Raw genomic sequence first — 23,509 nt, forward strand, 5'->3', positions numbered from 1 at the left:
ATGGAAAGATAAATTAAGTGAAGCATGAAATATGTTGTGTTCGGTGCAGTGCACAAAATATTAACTGTTGAAGCATAGGAAGCTGACATCATGATGATTTGTTGTAATGAGCACTCTGCTCTATCCTCATCAACCTGGACAGTGGCTCACTTCAGGAGGAGACTTAAACAGTTGGCCAAGATGAGACAGTTTTTCAAACAGAATGAACTGCTGCATATTTTTATTTATAAGATTGACACAAACAGGATCAGAATTGAGAACAAGAAGTCCTGGGGCACCTTATAGACTAATAGATATTTTGAAGCATAAGCTTTTGTGGGCAAAGACCCACTTCATCAGATGCATGAGTGGGGCGGGGGTGTCCCAGAGGGGTATTTAAAGAGTGGGGTCCAAGTAAAAGGGAGAGCCAGACCTGGCAAGGTCTAATCAGCAAGGCGGAAATGGCGCGTTATCTGTAGTATGTATCAAAAAAGGAAAAAACAAGACAGATTGGACAGGGGGATGTGGGCCCATTGCCAAAGTCTAATGGGGAGATATTTATACCCAGGGCAGAGAAGCTGCTTTTGTAAGGGGCCAGCCACTACCAGTCTCTGTTTAATTCTTGGTTGATGGAGTCAAATTTGCAAATGAATTGCCTCTGAGATTTCTCTCTCCATTTGATTTTTTTGAAATTTTTGTTTTAGCACTGCTACTTTCAAATCTGTTAGAGTGTCCAGGGAGATTGAAGTGCTCTCCCACAGGTTTCTATACATTACTGTTGCTGATGTCTGGTTTATGTCCATTTGTTCTTTTATGTAGAGACTGTCCAGTTTGGCCAATGTAATTGCAGTGGGGCATTGCTGGCACATGATGGCATATATTATATTAGTCAATGTGCAGGTGAAAGAGCCTCGATGGTGTGGTTCATGTGGTTAGGTCTTGTGATGATGTCGCTGGTGTAGATATGTGAGCAGAGTTGGCAGCGAGGTTTGTTGCAGGGATTGGTTCTAGGTTTAGAGTTACTGTGGTGTGATCTACAGTTGCTGCTGAGAATTTGTTTCAGGTTGGCAGGCTGTCTGTAGGCAAGCACTGGCCTGCCTCCCAAGGTCTGTGAGAGTGAAGGATCATTGTCCAGGAGAAGTTGTAGATCACTGATGATGCGCTGGAGAGGCTTTAGCTGGTGGCTGTATGTGATGGTCAGTGGTGTTCTCTTGTTTTCCTTGCAAGGCCTGTCTTGTAGCAGGTGGCTTCTGGGTACACATCTGACTCTGTCAATCTTTCTTCACTTCCTTAGGTGGTATTGTAGTTCAAGGAAAGCTTGGTAAAGGTCTTGTAGCTGTTTGTCTCTGTCTGATGGATCAGAGCAAATGTGGTTGTACCTTAGTGCCTGGCTGTATACAATGGACCATGTAATGTGCCCTGGATGGAAGCTGGACCAGAATTGAAGCTGAGAAACTGATCTCCTGTGGAACCCATTTTCTCTAAACTGGAGCATGTGTTCTCATTGTGCCTCCCAGCACACTCCTTAAGTGTTGAAGCCGTTGTACAATAAGCTGCATTATAAATTAGTTGTAAAGATGAAGCCTGTTCAGTTGCTACAACTTCATAGTTATTGGTAATTTATATCCAAATAATTAGCAATTCCATGACTTGATATTGTTTACCTTAATCTTATTCCAAATTGAACACTCAGTGAGCATTCCTTAATTAAACTGAGAGTTTTAAGGAGCTCTCTATAAATTAACCTTTTTTTGGTTAGGAGCCACTGACCCACAGAAAAATCAGTAATGTGTGCCACACACAGGTGAGAAGTAAAACAAAAAAATAAAAACAAAAAAGACCCCCAACTGAGAAGTGAGGAAAAAACACTCCCCCTCACTCCCTTCAAGCTGCAGCTAAGGCTCAGGGCTTACCCTGAGGGCTGGATTAACTCTTCTGGGGCCAGAGGGTAGTAGGTTTGGTGGGGCGCCCCTAGGCTCTGAGGTGGGCCCAGAAGTCAGAGGCTCAGTGTGCTGGAAGAAGCTGCTGGGAAGCAGGCTGGAGTGAAGGTGCAGGGTTTGCGTGGGAAGTAGAGTGCAGGGAAAGGCTGGAGTAGACGTGTGGGGTTTGTGCAGAAGAGGGTGAATGAGTGGGCTACAGGTGGGGGTGCAGCGTCTGGGAGGGAGCGCAGGAATGGAGTGGGGTGCAGGATCTGAGGGGTGCTGGAGCAATGTGGGGTGTGGGGTCTGGGTGGGATGGGGCAGGGATTGAGGCACCCACCTGGTCAATGGGAGTCGCAGAGAGCACTTCCTGCAGGGAGCACTTACCTGCCACACACACAGCTGCTTCTTCCCCACTGCCAAGCTGATCCAGCCCAGAACTTTCCCTGATCAAGCTCATGAAGCTCAGGGCTACCTCTTCCCTCTCCCTCGCACAGTGGAGAGCTAGCACTGGTGCTCCACCCATGGCACCCCATGTATGACTAGAAGCAAGTGCTATCTTGTGCTGCTGTGGGGGAAAGGCAGCCCTGACACTCTCAGGCTGGATCAAGGCAAGCTGCAAGCTCGATCTGGCCTATCAGGCTACAAGTTTCCCACCTCTGCTTTAGATCATATGCACATTTGTAAATTCAAGTGCTGTGGTGATATTGTAACTATTGTAATGTTTTTTTTTGTTGGTTTGGTTTTGTTTTTTGGTAGCTGATGCTTTTTTCAGAGCTGCAGTGAGCCTCGTTCCTGAAGTGCCAAAGATGATCAATATAGATGGGAAGATGCGGCCCACTGAACCATTCCTCCTGGAATTCCTCTGTAATTTCTTTTCCACTTTATTAATTGTTCCAGTAAGTACCTTCAATGTGAATAGCCATGTGGAGCATTTAATTGTTAAAGCTTGACAAGGGTGGCTATTGGTATTTTTGGCTTGTATGCTTATAGATAGATCTTGTTTTAACTTGACTATCTCTTACCTGTTATAAGTACTGTGTCCATTATTTCTCTTTTTACATATCAAAGCAGCACATGAATGGTAGTTGAAAGACAGTGTCAAAAGTTACTTGAGCAGTCAGGGTAATTAAAACCCCAATCCTCTAATTTCATAACAACACAGCCATAGCAGGCTGTGACTCACTGCTGTGACACCTCCTTCTGGTCACTCTGGGAATTAGCTCAGTTCTGCCTGAGAGTGCCCTCTCCAGGCAGTGTCTTGTCTGCTTTTGTCTTTCAGGTGGTTCTCCGCCACTCGTTAGGAGCGGCATCCCTCCCATACTGCAGTGCCCTTCTTCAGGGTACTGCCTTACAGCAGTTCCTACTCTGGGAACTCCCCTCCTGGGGAACCCCCTGACCTAAGATACCACTTGCCTCAGTGACCCACTGCTATTCGTCATCTAGCCCCTTTCCTCAGGTGCAAACTGCAGTCTGAACTGGCCACTTCATCATTGACAAAAGGTTGGACCTGCTGTATTTTCCTGTCTTGGCCACTCCTCTGTAGCCCTAGTACTTCCTTAGGCCTCTATCTCTGGGCCTCAGCCTAGGGTTTTTTTAGGCTGAGCTCCCCTGATTTTCCCTGCCTTTCCATAGCACTGCTCTGTCCAAAGTATCCTCTTCTAGCAAGCAGCTATGTTCCTGTCCCTCTAGAGCTGAGGTGAGCATGAGCTCCTCCTGGCCAGCCAGCTTTTTATATAGCTCTGCTAGCTTTGATTGGCTGCCTCAAGCCCTCTCCTGCCTGGCTCTCAACTTCAGTTCCCTCCCAGGGTGGTTTTAATCTTTTCCATTCCAGTGTGGGGCAACCTCCCCATCACACAATCACATTTTCAAAATCAGAAGCATGTGAACAGACTGTCTCAGAGGGACCATGGAAGTGAATTCAAATCAAAGATTACTGAAACTGCCTTGCCAGAAACTCCCAGACATTCAGAGATGGGGACAGTTAGCTTGAATACCCAGCTAATCTTAACTGGGAGAGGAGAGGTTTTTGTTTTTGTTTGTTTGTTTTGTTTTCCAAGTAGCTCAGAACCAGCATGTGTAAGTGTATACAGATCACTATCACTCTCTTGGATTGTATCTGGAACTGAACAATGACCCACTGGAATCTTTGATACGCTGGTAAAATATTCTGTCTGCCGATAAAGGCTCTAAGCAGGTGTGTTGCTGTGTTCTGTACCTGTCATTTGGATAGATGTCAGAGATGGGTGTATACAGTGATCTATCTGGGAAATAACAAAACAGTGGATGATGGAGTCATGATCCACATCTGAATTCGTATAATCACAGAAAAATATCTGTGACCCTCCTATGCAGATCAAGTGGATGGGGGAAGGCAGGAGCCACTTTATGTTGTATGAACCACTTGAAACTGTAGAAACAAGGAAGGATCCAGAAATACCCCTTGATCATGAACTTGTTTGGCACAGGGTTTGTGAAGCCCATCTAAGCATGGGAGGAGTCAGATACAATCCTCACCGTGTTCTCTAGATGTTTTTACAAGGCAGCTGAAATAGTCTTCTAAGGCTCAACCTACTCAGCCTCATCCAGATAGATAGTTGGGAAAATAGGGACGGTATGCTCTCTTGATTCAGTGGCAAGGATGCATGAAGCTGAGTGTCATCTGCATATAGATGGTACTGCATCCCAAATGACATTTCTCTCACTCCCTGATGGTGTCACATCCAGTACTGAGCGGAGAGGTGCACTTCTGCATGCTGTCTTAAAAGAGCCCATTGGATGGATAAGCAATTGCCCAAAGCCAAACTCTTCAATCTTTCAAAAAGGACCAAAGATCTTCATCTCTCATGGACGTAGTACCCATTTGCTTGATTTATGCCAGCAATGAAGAAAGAGGAACCAGGACCTCACTGAGTGAAACTGATTCTGAATTGATAGGTGTTTGTCCCCAAACCAATAGCTAATTCAGTCTCAATTTCCACAATCTGTTACCTTTTGTTAGATGGTTCTAGCTTTGTGCATGAAGTTGGGGTAGGGGGAAGATAGATGTGAAAGTTTTTTTTCTGCAGAAAATTATAGTTAATGGTGGTGTTACTAGGGCTGCTTCCACACTTGCCCTCTCCTGTCGGACGTGGCATGATAATGAGGCAATTCGAAACAGGCTAATGAGGTGCTAACATGCATATTTAGTGCCTCGGTAGCTGCGCGAATTTCGAAGTGCAAACTTTGAATTGCAGATTGACAGTGTAGATGGGGGCAGCTTCAAAATAAGCATCCCCTTTGATATTCCCTTACTCCGATCTAATTTGGTGGGAGTAAGGGAATGTCGAAGTGGGGAGCTCATTTCGAAGCTGCTCCCATCTACAATGTCAATCTGCAATTCGAAGTCTGCACTTTAAAGTTCACGCAGCTACCATTTAAGTTTTGTTGTCCTTCATGGGTTCAAAACTGTGTCCATTATGTTTGAAAGAAGGTCTCCAAAGATAATTCTCCATTGCCCTCCTAGTGCATGTTTGCACATCGTACTAGAATGGCCCTTTTTCTTACCTAAGGGACTTTTAGAACTTTCCTTATTAAACAACAAATGACTTGAAGTATTGGGCACATATGCCAATACAAAAAATAATTAAAAGGAACTTTGGTATCACAGTCAGAAGTAAAATGAGATTAAATCTAGGGAAAATGTAAACTATTCTGCAGGTTAGATTTTCCCCAGTACACAGTAGAATGGGGAAATCTGGAAAACGGTAATAATACCTGATGTTTTCCAGCCTGTTGGTTAAACATCCTGTGTCACAGAACCATCGCACTTGGATGAACAGACAGTGGGTAGGATTTATGTAGGTGAATGTCTCCAGATTAATTTCATTGTCTTTCATTCACCATTTTAAAGGCTAGTAAGATGCTTAACAGTTGTTCGAATTATGGGTGAAACACAGTGGTTGTGCCATTAATTCCTTGGCACTGATAATTCATTGGCCCTGATGCTAAAAAACTGATGAGCTTTGCATCAAAAACATTTTAAAAACAATGAGAAGTCCTATGGCACCTTAGAGACTAACAGTTGTTTTTTTGAGCAGATCCATGTTGGTCTTTGCCCACAAAAGCTTATGGTCCAAAAAAAATCTGTTAGCCTCTAAGCTTTTGTGGGCAAAGACCAACATGGATCTGCTCAAAAAAAAAAACTGTTAGTCTCTAAGGTGCCATAGGACTTCTCATTGTTTTTGTGGATACAGACTAACCTCAGCTACCACTTTGATATTTATTTAAAAAAAAAAAAACTCTTGCATCCTAGTGCCAAAGGGGTTTTGAAAAATATGTATATTAAGTCTTACATGATTCAGGAATTTATCAAATTTTTAACATATATACTATTTGTAAACACATAAAGATGTTATATTTACAATGTGGCTTCAGCTATTCAGGATTACTTGATGAGCACAAGATTCACACCTGAATTTTAAATCAGATGATAAATGGCATGCAGAGAGGAGCTCTTGTACTACAGCAGGGTGGAAATTGTGTACATGTTCTGTTTTGTAATGCAAGAATCGTGACAGCTTTAACACAACTACAAAAAGTCCTTTTCAGCATTCATTACCCTGTGTGGCCATACTAAATTGTCTTTGCTTCTGTGGCTTACACAGCCGAGAATCAAATTACAACACAGATATGTTCTCTCAGTTAACTATTTCAAGTGTTAATATGAAACATAGTGTACAAACTTGTCTGTCTTAAGAAAAGCTGTGAAGTGGCTTGCCTGTAGTTGTACAGGACATCTGTGACGCAGCAGGGCCACAAAGCAGGTCTTCTGATGTCTGAGCTTAGTGCTCTAGCCACTGGATCATGTTTGCTCTCACAACATAAGAACATAATCCCCATTTTAAAGACACTGTCATCTTGGGAAGAAAGCAAGGTTAGTAGGTTGCCAGAAATGTCTGTTCCAACTGAAGTGCTGTCTCTGATAAACGTAATGTAAACTTGAGGAAGAGCTCCAGGTAAGCTTGAAGGCTTGTCTCTTGCCAGCAGACATTCATCCAATAACAGTTCAGCTGCCTTGTCTCTATATATAATGTACATCCAGATCCTACAAATGTCAGTATACAACAAGAACAGGAAGACAATGCAGAGCTTTAACTTTTATTTGACAGTGTCCATTGTTACGATTGACTTGAATAACAGGAGGCAGTATCATTTAGAATTGATGTTAATGGGGATAATTAGGAACTGCCCATGAGCATAATTGTTCCCTTTTGAAGATGACAGATTTTTATAAAACGCTACAATTGCGTTCCTTTCCAGGTTTTAATCCAGTGTTGTATTTTTTCTGCAGATATAAGAAAGATCCCTCTAAATAATAAGCAATTAGTTATTGCAAGATAGGAGACCATTTTAGATTAATGATTAAGGATGAAAACTATATAAGCAAGGAAATTCAGAATTTCCATTTTTACTTTGAAAATGATGGGACTTTAAACACATATGGAAACCATACATATTATAAGCAGGATTTGAAAATTAATTATTAAGCAAGACTTCCTTGGGGCCCATACTTACCATACCACTTTTGTGGCTGACATTTCTTTGTTTGGATTAAAATTGGGCTTGGAGTAAATGTGGGCCATGAACTATCATGTCATGTCTTTCTCTCTCTCTTTCTTTTTTCTTTTGGCCTTTTTCTCTTTCCTAAACAGTCTCTTCCACTCCACAGGGAGAACAGTGTTTTCTTTTCACTCCCACTTTTTCCGTTGCCCTCATTATTCCTTCCCACTCTTCCACCCCCTTTGTCCGCATCTGCAGCAAAACCACACACTGCTGTGGGTCCTGCTACTTTCTTTCTTTTCTTGTTATGCTCCTCTGGAAGTCAGGATGTCTCCAGGACTGAGACATGCATTTGAGGCACATTGCTTTGAATATGGAATGCAGGAGAAGAGAGGCTAATAGTAGAATGTTGTGCCTCGTTGCGCAGGTGCAGCACAGAAGAGTGGTAAATGCAGAATTGAATCTCATTTAGGAAAGTGGTTGAGAAGGTGTATGACATGACCTGGCCTGTGGTAGTAATTGGCGATGATAGCGAGGTCAGGCCCCACCTTTAGATCTGTCCATGATGAAAGAGATTTCCAGTGAGAGGCAGGGATTCCAGAGACTATAGAGTTCCCTGCTTCCATCCCCCAATGCTTCTGTCCTGTCCTAGCAGTCCTTTCCTCTCCACTGACTCCTTGGAGGAACCTTCCTGTTACAGAGTGGGTGCCAAAGAGGTGCTGGTATGTCATACCACTGCATATCAGCTCCTTTTGAGCTTGGTGCAGTGTTGAAACCCATCTTAAAAAGAATGAACTGTTTCTAAAAGTTGGTGTGCTTATAATTATTTCTTTTTAATGTTAAAAGGCCATTGCCATTCTAGAGCATGTTTATTTTCTCCCAAGCCTCATAATTACATGAGTAATATGCTTGTTTTTATAGTTTACTGAAATAATGAGCAAAACAAAAAAAATCTAATTCTCGTGTGTAATTTTGGAAGTTCAGCTGTTAAGAAGTTGACAGCTAGTTTTGCCTCCCCCTCAGAATAGAACACACAGAATTTCATGCGTTGTCTGCTGCAGCTGCCTAAATCAGGTTGATTATTATGGGTCAAAAAGACGTCATAGTTTTCCTCTCACAATGTGTTTTAAGTGGGTTTGCTAGGAAGCACTCTTCAGAAAAGTCACTGACAGCTTCAATTATAATTGTGCTGTCAGAGATGTTGCTGCATTTTAAAAACCAAAACCTCAAACCTCTGTCTCTTGGTTGTTCTATAGGACCATCCAGAACAGGGAGTGTTGTTTCTGGTGCGAGGCCTACTCAATGTCATCCAGGATTATACGTGGGAGGATAATAGTGATGACAAAGTCCGGATTTACACAAATGTTTTGCACCTGCTCTCTGCAATGACTCAGGAGACCTATATCTACCACGTAGACAAAGGTAAACTGGGATGGTTTTCGTGGGGTCTGTGCTGTACAGTGTTACATATATATCAATCCCCTGTTGCATTGGATCAGTGATTTGCCAGTGTAAAAGTTGATCAAAACTGACACAAAAACTTTATACACTGGATTATTTTTCTGCACACATCTGTGTGCTCCAGCCTAGAATGATCATAAGAGATCAATTTGGCTTTTAATCAGGTATGCGGGCCATATTTAAAAATAAAACAATGTTCAACTAAGGGCATTTTTACTTAATCCACTTGTTTCAAGCTTTATTTGCACAAATCCTGGGACTCCACATTGGCTTTTTTCAAATTTGGCTGAGTCCTCCATGTATTTGTCTAAATATTACTATTTTATTGCATCCCACTTGTCTGAGAGTGATATGTCCTCCTCTATTTTCAGTCCACAAATTTTGCAAGTCTGTCTGTCTTACTGCTCACAGAGGAGAATCTGGATTTTTACCACAAGCTGCAGAGACTCATAATTTTAGTGCTAGAAGTCCATGATTCAGTTCCCGGTGTCTACAAAGACAGTGACTGTTACATTTTTACAGGGATGGTCTCTTACCAGTTCAGAAGTACTTAAAAATGTTCAGTCTTTGCTCTTTCCTCACTGCAAAGGATCGCAGTGCAGATAAAAAATACACTATTTCACCAACAGATTCCTTAACTTCAGAGTTTATCCTTCCCAATAGATGTGTTGTCATGCATGACACTCACATACTTTACTAAAATAATTTGCTTTCTGTCGAAGTTTATCAAGTACATTAAGTGGATTTCAGTGTTTATAAACAGGCAGAAATAGCATCTAAAGCTGCATCTACACGTGCACGCTACTTCGAAGTAGCGGCACCAACTTCGACGTTAGGCGGCGAGATGTCGAAGTCGCTAACCTCATGAGGAGATAGGAATAGCGCCCTACTTCGACGTTCAACGTCGAAGTAGGGACTGTGTAGACGATCCGCGTCCCGCAACGTCGAAATTGCTGGGTCCTCCATGGCGGCCATCAGCTGGGGGGTTGAGAGATGCTCTCTGTCCAGCCCCTGCGGGGCTCTGTGGTCACCGTGGGCAGCAGCCCTTAGCCCAGGGCTTCTGGCTGCTTCTGCGGCAGCTGGGGATCTATGCTGCAGGCACAGGGTCTGCAACCAGTTGTCAGCTCTGTGTATCTTGTGTTGTTTAGTGCAACTGTGTCTGGGAGGGGCCCTTTAAGGGAGTGGCTTGCTGTTGAGTCCGCCCTGTGACCCTGTCTGCAGCTGTGCCTGGCATCCCTATTTCGATGTGTGCTACTTTGACATGTAGACGTTCCCTTGCTGCGCCTATTTCGATGTTGGGCTGAGCAACGTCGAAGTTGAACATCGACGTTGCTGGCCCTGGAGGACGTGTAGACGTTATTCATCGAAATAGACTATTTCGATGTTGGCTGCACGTGTAGACGTAGCCTAAAAGAGCCAAGAATCCAGCCTTCGGGTCTGTTGTATTCTGAAAGGACTGACCTGTCTCAGGAACCTATCTATCCGTGTAAGAGTGTTTCTAGTGCTTTTCTTTCTATCTATTATAAATGCTGAAAGAGGCTTTATCTTATCCTTTGTCTTTTGCGATGAAAAACCTCCAGGTTTTACCCTCTAGTCTTGTTTTTATTTTTCTTGGACGCCTCCTGGCTAACTTCAACTTTGGGTGTTATTTTTGTGCTTTTGTAACTCCACCCCATAGTCTAGGGCCGCAGTGTCTAATATGCTGCTTGTTTGCCACATGTGGCGAATAGAGAAGCATATTGTGGCACGTGCGAGTCAGCAGGTTGGTGCAGCAGCTTGGACAGGGGCTCGTGTGGCAGTTTCTTGAGTGCCATGCAGCAGCGGTGGCTCAGAAGCTCAGGTGCTGCGTGGCTGGCTCGGGAGCCCACGCAGTGGCATGATGGCTCCTTGGGCACTGCACAGCTGGCACAGCAGTTTCTCATCACCTTGCTACCAGAGCCACCCAGTCCCAAGTACCGTGCAGCATGGCCCCCAAGCCAACCAAGCTGCATGGCTTGGGGTCGGGGGCTCCGACAGTGGCTGCGCTGAGTCCTGGGGATAGGGTGCCTCGCTATGGTGGCAGGTGGGTGGGATAGGGTGGCATGTGGTGATTGGGTGTCTTCCTTTTGGACGCCACTGACCTAGGGTCTTGTATTCTAATCCCTTTCTCTGCCATCTATTGGCTTGTCTTTGTTCCGTTGACTCTATAAGAACAAAAGAATGGCCATACTGGGTCAGACCAAAGGTCCATCCAACCCAGTAGCCTGTCTGCTGACAGTGGCCAGTGCCAGGTGCCCCAGAGGTGGTGGGCCAAAGACAATGATCAAGCGATTTGTCTCCTGCCATCCATCTCCAGCCTCTGACAATCAGAGGCCAGGGACACCATTCCTACCCTTGGCTCATAGCCTTTTATGGACCCAACCTCCATGAATTTATCTAGCTCTTTCTTAAATTCTGTTGTTGTCCTAGCCTTCACAGTCTCCTCTGGCAAGGAGTTCCACAGGATAACTATGTGCTGAGTGAAGAAGAACTTCTTTTTATTAGTTTTATACCTACTACCCATTAATTTCATTTGGTGTCCTCTCGTTCTTGTATTATGGGCACAAGTAAATAACTTCTCCTTATTCACCCTTTCCACACCTGTCATAATTTTATATACCTCTATCATGTCCCCCCCTTAGTCTCCTCTTTGCTAAACTGAAAAGTCTCAACCTTTTTAGCCTGTCCTCATATAGGAGCTGTTCCAAGCCCCTAATCATTTTAGTTGCCCTTTTCTGAACCTTTTCCAGTGCCAGGATATCTTTTTTTGTGAGGAGACCACATCTGTACACAGTATTAAAGATATGGGTGTACCATAGATTTATATGGGGCAGTAAGATACTCTTTGTCTTATTTTCTATCCCTATTTGCCTTTTTGACTGCCTCTGCACACTGTGTGGATGTTTTCAAGGAACGATCCGCGATAACTCCAAGATCTCATTTCTGATTTGTTATAGCTAAAAATTAGCCCCCATCATACTGTAAGTACAGTTGGGGTTGTTTTTTCCAATGTGCATTACTTTACACTTATCCACATAAAATTTCATTTGCCATTTTGTCGTCCAGTTACTCAGTTTGATGAGATTTTTCTGAAGTTCTTCACAGTCTGCCTTTGTCTTGACTATCTTGAAGAGTTTAGTGTCATCTGCAAATTTTGCCACTTCACTGCTCACCCCCTTCTCCAGATCGTTTATGAATACATTGAACAGGATTGGTCCTGGGACTGACCCTTGAGGGGACATCACTAGTTACCCCTCTCCATTTGGAAAATTTACCATTTATGCCTACCCTTTGTTTCCTGTCTTTTATCCATTTCTCAGTCCATAAAAGGACCTTCCCTCTTACCCCATGACAACTGAATTTACATAAGAGCCTTTGGTGAGGTACCTTGTCAAAGGCTTTCTGGAAATCTAAGTATACCATATCCACTGGATCTCCCCTGTCTGCATGTTTTTAACCCCTTCAAAGAACTCTAATAGATTAGTAAGACATGATTTCCCTCTGCAGAAACCATGTTGACTGTTGCCCATCAAATTATGTTCTTCTACGTGCCTGACAATTTTATTCTTTACTATTGTTTCAACTAATTTGCCCGGAATTGACACTAGACTTACAACTCTACTAGTTCTCTTGTAACTGTGAATTTGGCACACTGATGGAGTAAAAGCCGTAAAGAGGGATTGCTATGATAGATTGGTTTGTTTTTTTTAAAATCCAGATGTAAATTTGAACATAGCTGCGTATGTGTGGATGAAGAATTTGGTTTTATGGATACGCTTTCCCACAGTTTGAGGATTTTCTGGCAGCTGCTTTTGTGAAGATTTTCTCTGCAGACTGTCCGTACCTCCATAATAACTCTCTTGGGGCAATGTGGAGAGGGAAGAAGAAAAAATGATGACTTTTTCCAAAATACCACTTACTGTTTGACAAGACACTGCATCACCCACACACTAGAAGTGTCTGCTGGTCACTTCTGTTAAATTTCCCGCTCTCCCTCTACTGGACAAGCTTTTTGGGTTCTGTTAGCTTTGGATTTTTCTGTTTTAGCCTTTATGCTTCATCTTTTGTTTTTTGAAGATCATCTTGAGAGTTCCACTCAGTTTGGATTTATACTTTGAGAACTTAAAGTTCACTAGAAAAATTAAATATTTTGCAAAGTTATTCCTGATCAGTTCTATGATGTGGAGAAAGTAGAACAACTGGCCCATCTTTTTGAGATCAAAGAACCAGCTTATAAGAATAGTGGTAATATAATTAGTTTACAAAGAAAAAATTTTGATGAGTGAATCAGCCTGAATAATTATATAACTCGCTAGTTACTGCAGTTCCCAGTAGACATAAACAGAAATTCATCAGAAAAGGTCTAATGATTAACACGTGGTTTGAACTGGGATGCAAATTTTCTGGGACACGATAGGGGCTCTTTTGCATATTTGGCTTAATCTAATTCTGGACTTCCCGCCACCCCTCTGCTCTCTGATTTGCTCACCTTGATAATTTTTTTCTGATTTGTCAACCTTGATTACTTTTTTTGGTTCTCTATATTTTGAATATTGAGACTGTTCTGGTATGCCTATGGTCTGAAGAAGTGGGTCTGTCCCACGAAAGCTCACCTAATAAATTATTTTGTTAGTCTTTAAAGTGCTACTTTACTGCTTTTTTGTTTTTTTTTTTTTTAATTTAAGGCTATTTGCATTTATATGTTTAAAGGGTCTTCTTTCAGAGTGAACAGTCAACATAGATTAGACTTACCAATGCTCTGTATGTATGTATTTAACAGCTCAAAAATTCAAGCATGTGGGGGACACATCTGGTAAATTATATATTATGCAAACATTCTTGCCAGTTTTGTGAGAGACAGAGAGAGAGAGAGAGACAAATCCATATAAACCAAAGCAGGCTTAAGAGCTAGTATCTGTTGTGGGAATCACCTTTTTAAAACTTTTATCTTGAGATTTCATAGTGGCAAACCTCAGATTACTCTAATTATTAACAAACGACCACAATGGATCTATTAACGTTTATCACTGGGTTGAATGTATCAAGCAGTGCCAGTACTAAGGGAAAAGGTCTCCATTTTGGAGACACTTATCCCAGATCTGAAAAATAAAATGCATTTTGTGCTGACTATGTTTTAGGCAGTAAGCGTTCTAGCCCCATCAGTGCACCTACCTGCATCTACTACACAATAGTGTTTTTCAGACGTACTCAAACTTTTGTCTCTAACTATCAAATTCCTTGCATTCTGGTAATGTTGCAAGATGTAGAAAGAAGTAGGCTGCCCCTCACTCAGTTGCTTGGGGTAGACTGGTTCGGCAAAAGTTATCTGCAAAAGTTTTTGAAGGTGGGGAAAAGTTTGAGAGATGATCACAATCATCTTTCACAAAGGCTTTAACTCTTTGTGATCATGAAGGGACCAGTTGAATGAATGGAATTTTACCGTTAGCCTCATTGGATGGAAGATCAGGCCTTTATAGCCTTCCTTTTGTTGGAGAGGCCCCCAGATCTTTGTGTACTTTTTCCTCTTTGCGGTGGGTTATTTTGACAGTCTAGTTGGTTTGGAAGCTCATTGTCATGTTGTGGGATATAGAAACAAATATTCCCCTATTAGAATTTGAATCCTTATAGTGGAAGATATGGGAAGAAAATCAAATTTTCCAGGCATTTAAACACAACTTTGGTTTTGTTTTGTAAATGCAGCTTGGTTTGGATGTGGTAATTACGACATCTTAAATCATAACAAGAAGTATGGAACAGCTGGCAAAAAAAAAAAATCCCTTTCCATGGATTGGATGAATTCCAATCATTGGACTTGTCTCTGACATTATTAGCATTTTGGATTGCACTGAGTCATAAGAGTCTTTCAGTAAAGAGGAAAGATGCAGTTATTGACAGAGAGTTTAAATCTTGTTTTGGGGTCTGTATAAAGGAAAAGAGAGACCCAGTTTCTCCTTTAAGTGATATCTGCACTGGTTTCCTTGATCCTACTTTCTGTGTACTCATTTATGAAGGGTTGAGTTCTTTGAGGGAAAATTTAAACGTTGTGATCAATTACAAAAAGTTGTGATTCTGACCATGATGAAGCTGCTGCAAATTCAGTGTGCTGCAGAAGATGGCTAAACTCTATAGCAGAAAAGAATATTTTTTGTTGATTGTAATTGCCTGTGTTTTTTACACTCTGATTCTAAGCTTTAGCTCACTCTGTCAGTTACTTATTTTTGTTGTGTAGCTGGAACCATGAAAGTGAAGTACGGGAGGATAAAAATGTTTTAAAGTATGTTGGTGAGTTAGTTGCAGAACTGGGAGTTGAACCAAGGGATCTTGACTTTTGGCCCCCCGTTCTAACCACTAGATGGGGCTTTCTTCTGGTGGCATGCAGATTTTCAAATAAAGGCAGCTCTAAAATACTTGAGTTCTTCTGGGGGTTGGGCTACCAAAATAAAGTCATTCTTCAGGCTAAGAATGTCTCGTGGGATTAGCATCTTAGCAGGAAGTTTACAGTTGAGCCAATATGGAGTCAGACTGTAGTGTTGATTTTTGTAGTCTCTTTCAGACTCACTAAGAAAGTGAATATGATCCTGTTTTTTTCCATTTATAAAAGGGGCAGAATAAGTCTTGACCTACTTCAGGGGGTGTTCTACAGTATAAATGTTGTAAAGTTGTACGAGATCTTCATATAAAAATGCTATGTGAAGTAATTTTCTCTCTTAACCTGGGGCGACGTTTCTGTTTCTAGGAGTGCTTTGTACATAGAGACAGGACTGGGGCTCAGAGGCTGTTACAATAATTGTGAAGGATGTTTAGAGGACACTAGATTTTTTTAAAATCTCTTGGAAGTTTGATTTGTTAGAAATACCTAGATTTGGCTAAGGAAGAAAATTAAAATAAACAATGGCTGCATTTCATTTTCCCTCAGTACAGCTTTCCATGCCTTCTTTCCTGCCAGTTGTAAATAAGGCCATACAGATTATTACATAGTCAGTAGAGTTGTGACATGAAAGACGATGATGGCAGGACTGGAGATGCACAGCCAAAGAGGACTGGCTGAGACTTGCTGAGAATCTTTAATCTCATTCTACATCAACAAACATAGGACTGCTGCTGGTTCGATGCATTAAAGATGCTGGTGGATTTCAGAAATGAATTCAGCTTGCAGTGAAATAGCTTTTATGCCTGACTAAGTGCAAATACTATTCAGATAAGAACATTAGCAAGCACACTGAATATGGAATCTTTCACTTGGCCTCAGTGGATATTTTGTTTTTTGTTTTTTGAGCAATTCATCTATTGTCAGAGGAAAATGCCATAAGATCCAGAGTCATAGTGCATCAGCTTTTAAGAGTTCCTGATGCTCCCATGCAAAATGGTGGGACCTTGAGTTATTAACTCTGTGGGGACTAGTGACTTCATATTCCACATTTGCAACAGTTTTCCTGGCATCTGAAAGAAACACATAACATTTAACGAGGTGTTTAAATGTGTTCATACCAAGCAGGCCTTATATTCTCATTTAGATACTTACATATTAGAACCTGTTAATGCTAATATTTACCCATCATTCTGCTTCCAATACAGATGGTTTTGAGGTTTTTGGAACTTCATTGGTTCACTGCTTCAGAATTTGAGTGCTGTGATTCTCTCTGTTGTTGGCTGTGCAGCAGAATCTAGGTTTTCCTAATGTTTGCAAATTCTGCCAATCATGAATTGAATGTAAATCAATGCAGTGTTGTTCTCCTGCATGCAGACTAGCAACCAGGCTGACACAGTAGCTTGAAGAGATGTGAATTCACAAGGGTGTCAGTGTGTTAACTCTGAAACTTAGCAATGACCGTTTTAAATATCAACGTGGCTGCTGCTCACTTCAGTTTAATGCACTGTAGCTATAGTTAAATGTACTGGTAAATATTGGCGAGTGAAGAAGTAGAGGCACTAGTTGCTTTTTACTAGGGTTACAATTATGTCACAGAATCCATGACTTCCAGAGACTTACAGGACATTTTCTGCTTCAGCCCAGGAGCTGCAAGACTAAAACTCAGCTGCCACAGGTGGCAGCCTCACCCCCCGTGAAAGCTACATGTGTCATGGGTGCTGGAACCTTCTGTTTCCCATTTTGTCATGATTATTTTCAGTAAAAGTCATGGACAGGTCATTGGCTTCTGTGAATTTTTATTGCCTGTGACCTGACTGATTTTTTACTAAAAATAATTGGATAAAATTGCAGCTGCCTTGTCACAGGTTGCTGAGTTATGGAATTAGAAGTCTGAGATTTCCAGTTTTCCTAAAACCATTTTTTTTTTCAAGTCACCTGTTTCTCTCCCACTACAAAGAAAGAGAAGTTCCTATTTGTATTCAAAACAAATCCTCCATTTCGGGTATACTCCCATGTGTCAAAAGCTGCAACTCTCAAAGGTGTCAAAGTTCCTTTTTCATCCTTCACAATTTCTGCTGTACAGTTTTCAAAAACTGTGGCACATTCAAAGATGTAGATTTTTTGTAAAAAGTTGGATGTAATATCAAAATACATAGCACCAAAAACTTGCTGTCTAGATTTATTTGAAATGACCAGGTTTGTTGGACTTACTTACTACTCCTGCGGAATTTACAGTTTCTGCAGACATCCAGGATTGATACTGCAGAGTTAAGTTCTAGATCATAATTTAAATAACTGAACAAATTAAACATCTGTAGAAACATGACCAACTACTTTTCGTCAGTGAAGTGGCTTCTGTCAGATTGACTGCATAAATTTGACCAAGTTTATATAACTAGGGTTGCTAAATATCCAGTTGGCAGTGCAGCAAGGCGAAGCAAGCTCCTTGCCATGGGTCCGTGTGGCTCCCATTAGTGGCTAGCTTATCTAGTTCCTAAGTGCAGGGACGACCACCTCCATGTGCTTCCTGCCCCCGGAAACAAACCAATGGGTGCTCTGGGGGCAATATGTATGGGGACAGGCAGTGCACAGGGCTGCCTGTCACTTCCAACTAGGAACCAAATGTACCAGCCACGTCCTGGAGCCACCTAGTTTAAGTGCTGCCCCGCCAGAGTCCATACCTCAAACTTCCTCTTGCACTGCAATCCCCTGCCCCAGGCTGGAATCCCCTCCTGCACCCAAATTCTTTCCTAGAACCTGCACCCCAAACCTCTGCCCCAGCCCTAAGCTCCCTCATCCCCATCCTCACCCCAGAGCCCACACACCCAGCTAGAGTCCTCAGCACCTCCTACAGCCTAATCCTCCTACCCCAGGCTGGTGAAGATGAGGGAGGATGGGTGAAATCAAGTGATGGAGGGAAGGGGGATAGAGTGAGTAGGGGGCCAGTGGGATGGGGAAGGTGGTGAGGTGGGGTGTTTGGATTTTGTATGATTGGAATGTTTGTACTTGTTTCTGCAGTTGATTCTAATGACACCCTCTATGGTGGGGACTCCAAGTTTCTGGCTGAAATTAACAAGCTGTGCGAGACGGTGATAGCTCAGATTCTGGACCATCTGAAGACCCTTGGGCAGGAGGAGGTATGCCTTTTCAAGTCTTATTGCTATATGATCTAACACCCAATCCCTTCCAGAGCACAGTAAATGAGCATCTCCCAATGGTACTCCTGGGGGAATTCTGCCCATAGTGTTTTAAAGTCCTGCAAAATTTCCATATTTTATTTGTCAAAGTAATGCACTATAATTGTTCTCCTAGGCTGCTGAAACTATTTGATTGCCTGCCCTATCTTCCTGAATCATCTTTTCTCTAAGGGATAAGGTATATAGCCTAATATCTTATCCCTTCGAGAAAAGATGGTTCAGGAAGATGGAGCAGGCGATCAAATACTTTCAGCAGCCTAGGAGAATGACAGGAGAGCAGTCCTCTGTCTTTACCAGATGCTATAATTGTTCTAGTTTCAATTTTTTGGTAACTTATTTAAACTATAATACAATGGATGGAGAATGGGAGTAGGGGAGTATTGGAGGAAATATTCAAACCCCCTTGCCTAATAGAAATGTAGCTTGATTTAACACTTTAATTCTCGTTCTTAGTTAACAGATATGTGCAGCCATATGTTCAGTGTTACATCAGAGATAACTGATAAGCAAGTGAGGGGTAGGGAACGGAGCCCACAGTTTATATAGGTACTGACCATCCCCAGAAGGGTCAGTAGCAAACAGATCATGGAGCACATTTTGATAGGAAATTTTTCAAGCCCAAAAACTTAGACCATTCTAATCACTAAATCACCATAAGCATATAAAAGGCCAAACTGTCTTATACCATTCTTGCAAGGTAAAGGAGTCAGAACTTTTACATATGTTTTATATTTCCTGGGGGAATTCACAAAGGCAGTGGGAACAATTCACCAAGCAGGCAGGCCTACTACCTTCTGCTCTGCCTGAGTGGACAGAGCCTGCCCCATGTTTACCTTCTCAGAACACCCTGAAGATCCCACCTCTCCATGCAAACTCTGCCACAATAACGAGAGAGCGCGACAGAGTAACTCTCTCTCTTTCTCACATGCATGACTGCCTGGCTCACTTCCCCCAACTCCCTATTGGTGAGTTACATCTCCACCAGCTCCTCTGGGCACCAAAACCAACCTGCGTGCTCCTGTGGCTTCTGTTTGCTTCTCCACCCAACGTAATTTTCCTGTGAGGAAGCAAACAAAACCATGGAGGACATGAATTCTGTGTGCATGCAGTGACACAAATTTCCCCTAGGAGAAAATCATTGATAGTGCAGTGTAGCATGTTGCTGCTTTTTCTATGCTGTGTGAATATTTAAAAACTTGGAGAGGAATATATGGTGTCGCTGTGGTTAAAAAAATAAACTGAAATAATGTAACAGTGATGGTGAATAGATGCAGTAATATTTATAGCCTCACCATTTGTTGTTGTGCTCTTTAAGAGATTGATTCTTTAGCTGCGTTCCCAGTGTGGTACAGACAGTCAGTTGTATCAGACAGAATTGTTTTTTGCTAGGCAGTGAATGCTACTCTGGTGCCAACTTCGTTGTGTTGCTTTTCTTAAGATTTAATAAGCTCTTTGGCTTCCTTTTGTTGCTGTTCCTTCCCAGCTGTCGCTCCATTCCTCACCTAAACAAAAGTCTCTGCTTCCTTCTACTCCCAATTGCTACTTTGCTCACCAGCCTAATCAGAGTATTCTGGGATATGCTAATAGCCAAATGAGAATTGCTGTTGGTCTGTTCTGAGCTAAATACAGTGGAAGTTATTTAATTTGTAAAGGTTCTGCATTCCAGAGGGTGACTAAGGGTATGTCAGTACTTATGGGGGGTTCGACACGCCATGATCGACCTTCCAGAGAGAGATTTTTGCCGCACCTGTGAAGATGTGGTATAAGGGACATGGGCACAAGCCTGAGGAGCCCCAGTCTTCACTAGGGAACAAAGCTAATCCTGATATGTTGACTCTAGCTTCACGAATGGCATAGCTAGAATTGCATATCTGGGATTGACTTTGTTCTCTAGTGTAGACAAGGCCTAAGAACGATTTGCTTAGTTGTAGGGAGTACTTTCGTTTACTCCTTATGAATAATGGGTACACTAGTTAAAACAGAGCAAAAACCTTTATTGATTTACTGGATTCCTTGATTCCTGGTTTTTAAAGCATTTGAGATCAAAAACAACTCTGTGGACTCATCTGTTTTGGGGTGATGACCAGCATTCTTCACTGTACTGAACTCATCACCTCTTCAAGAGAACAGACTGTGTTCCTGGTAACATGTCTGTTCCTGAGCTTCAGTACACACCAAGTTTTTTTTGTTTTTGTTTTTTAAACTACCTTTAAAGTACCTCTATTAGACTGTCTCATGGCCCTTGCAGTGAGTTCTATATGTAACCCATGATTCCATTGACTTCCATCCATATAGGGTTTTTTTCCTACTACTATTACGGAAGTGACATGCACTTAAAGCAAGGGCATATGAAGTGAGGTACACATTGACTGCCCGAAACTTTGGCTGTGAGAGCCTTGCACTCCCTCTGCATTGAAAGCGCTGCTATGGTTCAGTCGGACGCATCCTGCAAATTCTAGGTTATGCAAGTGCAGTTAGCACAACTGCCCTATTCTAGGAGACGATCTTAGTTATAACAGTCTTGCAGCCCTCTGAGATGGAGGGCCACTCATATAGCTCACTCCCTAACCTAGAATATCCATCGCTGGCTTATAGCCTCAAATACAGGGCTATTGAGTCTTTGATGGAAAGAGAATAGAGATGAGGTCCTTTTCTCATGTCATCTTACTTGATCACTTGTTAAATAGTTCAGTTTAGTTTTTCTTCCCCTGCTGCTGGGATTACATTTTAGAAATTCTCAGTCCAGAGACTCTTAAGGTTCGCCTCCAAGAATTCATTAAGCAACATGTATTTGAGAGCCCAGTGACTGCTGTTGGAGTAATATTTCATCTGCCCTTGATATCATATACTTTCTCATAAAATTTAACTGTAGAGATTCAAAATTAATAAATTCCACATTTTTACAGGAGCATATGCCAGTATACAGCATAAACTACATATGTATAATAATCGTGAAATACACCTGTCTTTGGATGCGACAGCAAACCAGCACTCTGTGCAATGGCAAGGACTCCAGAACAACTTCTGCTCTCATGAACAGTGCCATGAGATCTTTTTAAGATGCTCATAGGACTGGGCTTTGAGAGAGCCTTTGGAACATCAAGTACAGTAATCCCTCAAAATCCCCCTCCTTCTGCCCTGGCTCAGCACCCTGCCCCCCCACCGGCCCCTGCACAGCCCCAGTTCTCTATGGATGAAGAGCACAATATAGGAGTCGTGTATTTATCTTGGTTTTCTTTGGAGGGGACAGAATGTTGGGGACGATGATGATGATTATTAAAGTCACATCCTTTGGCTCTAAAGCAGTTCTTGGCAAAAAATCACCTCAGATTTTATTTTGATCATTTCAGTGTTGGCAGCCTTTCATTATTTGGCTCCTCATTTACATGAACAAGGCTCTGCTATATTGATTTTCCTTGATTCATTTCACTTCAAACCCATAAAAGGGAATTGATTTACATACAATAAAATGCTTTTACCAAACTGCAACTTGAAGGAAGGGCAGTGCATCTGATGTTAATACAGTAAATTTATCCTTTCTTCCCAGGATATTTTAAAACATCTTTTAAAAAATTCTGTATCCTTCGTGAGAGGTTAGTGTTTGAACTCAAAAGTACAGTCCCAAACTACGCTATACAAATAGCCTGTCTGGGGTCATGTGAGTGTGTACCACACTGTTCCCGGCTTTGCATTTCTGTTGCATTTTGGTTGGGTTGGAAGGTGCTTTGTTTTTTGTTTTTTCAATGTAGAATTCTTCCAAATGTTAAAATCCTGCTTGCTGCAGTTGGGCTGAGTAATGAACAGTCAAATTTGTGTATGAGTCATGCAGAGCCATTTGTTTTTTATTCAAAACCAAAATATTTCAGTAGATGTGCTGTAGATTAATGTTTCCCAAAGTGTGGTACACATACCACTGGTGGCATGTGAATGGACTTCACGGTGTACATGGCAGAAAATAAATTACTAAAAATCAGGAGGTAGGCACTGGGGGAGCGGGTACGCTGCTAAGGCCAAAGTCCCCAAAAGGAGCACACAAATGTTTTAAGTTTGGGAAACATGGCGGTGAATCCTTCTTGTCTTGATAGCCTCTTGTCAGTGTTTCTGTTCCTGTGCAGACATTTGACTCTTTACAGTAAGTTTCAAGTAGGAATGATGGAAACGGATTTCTCCAAAGCCACTTGGTATTTCCACTTTCAACCAGAAAGCATTGCTAGAGAGTGTGTTCTCTCCCACCTCAAAAAACTGAGCATGGATACACCACGTGCTGAGTCACATATAGAACACAGGATTAGAACACACAGTTTCCCAGCACCAATCTCTCCTCAGGCTCATGCAGTTCAGGTGCAGTTTGATAGTCAGTCAGTGCAGACACTTTGGAGTACTTGGTTGTACTTCCGCATCTTTGTGTGCATATTACGTGCCAGAAGTATACCTACTCCAGAAAACAAACAGGAGGGCAAACCCACTTGAGGGGAGGGACAGCTGATCATGTATTCAAACTCACAGCTCAATGGGCACTTACCGGTCCCCTGCTGAGCAATATTCCCTACATCCTGTGTAGTAGTCAGCAGTGATCCCTTCCTACACCCACCTCTGGGTAAGAGACCCATACTCAATGTGATTGTTCAATGGGTTACTCGTGGAATAAGGTACTATTCAACATAAGCATGTCAGAATTCAGCCTCAGAGAGAATAGAATAAATAGAATTCCCACCTTCACCTCAGTCTCTGATTCACTTACCTTTGCATCTGCCTTGATGCACCACATCTAGAGCCAAGTCCCTGCATTTGGCTCTCTGGTAGTCACACATTGACTTGTAAGTCCTACCATCCAAAGGTTTGGACTGGGACCTGGAGCATTGGAGGTTACATTGTGGGTCTTGGTCACGGTTGCATCTTAAAAACTGAAGGAGGCAAAAAGAGAGAGGGCGGAGGGAGACAAAAATATTTGGTTTTGTTTTTAAGTCAATCCAGACGCTTTAGAAGACAGCAGAAAAATTATGCAGTTCAACTTCTTGACCTCC

General features: G+C 42.2%; 1 protein-coding gene across 5 annotated transcripts in view; it reads left to right on the forward strand.

Annotated features, from left to right (window-relative positions):
* The window catches only part of VPS35L (VPS35 endosomal protein sorting factor like), a 128,709-nt gene that overhangs the window by 100,821 nt on the left and 4,379 nt on the right, over positions 1–23,509 (forward strand). For all 5 annotated transcript variants that reach the window (XM_075010607.1, XM_075010608.1, XM_075010609.1 and 2 more), the window contains 3 exons: positions 2,658–2,797; positions 8,696–8,861; positions 18,307–18,425. In XM_075010607.1, the coding sequence (XP_074866708.1) occupies positions 2,658–2,797; positions 8,696–8,861; positions 18,307–18,425 (425 nt within the window). The remainder of the gene's footprint in view (positions 1–2,657; positions 2,798–8,695; positions 8,862–18,306; positions 18,426–23,509) is intronic.

Source organism: Carettochelys insculpta, chromosome 16, assembly GCF_033958435.1.
Source record: "Carettochelys insculpta isolate YL-2023 chromosome 16, ASM3395843v1, whole genome shotgun sequence".
Lineage (NCBI taxonomy): Eukaryota > Metazoa > Chordata > Testudines > Carettochelyidae > Carettochelys > Carettochelys insculpta.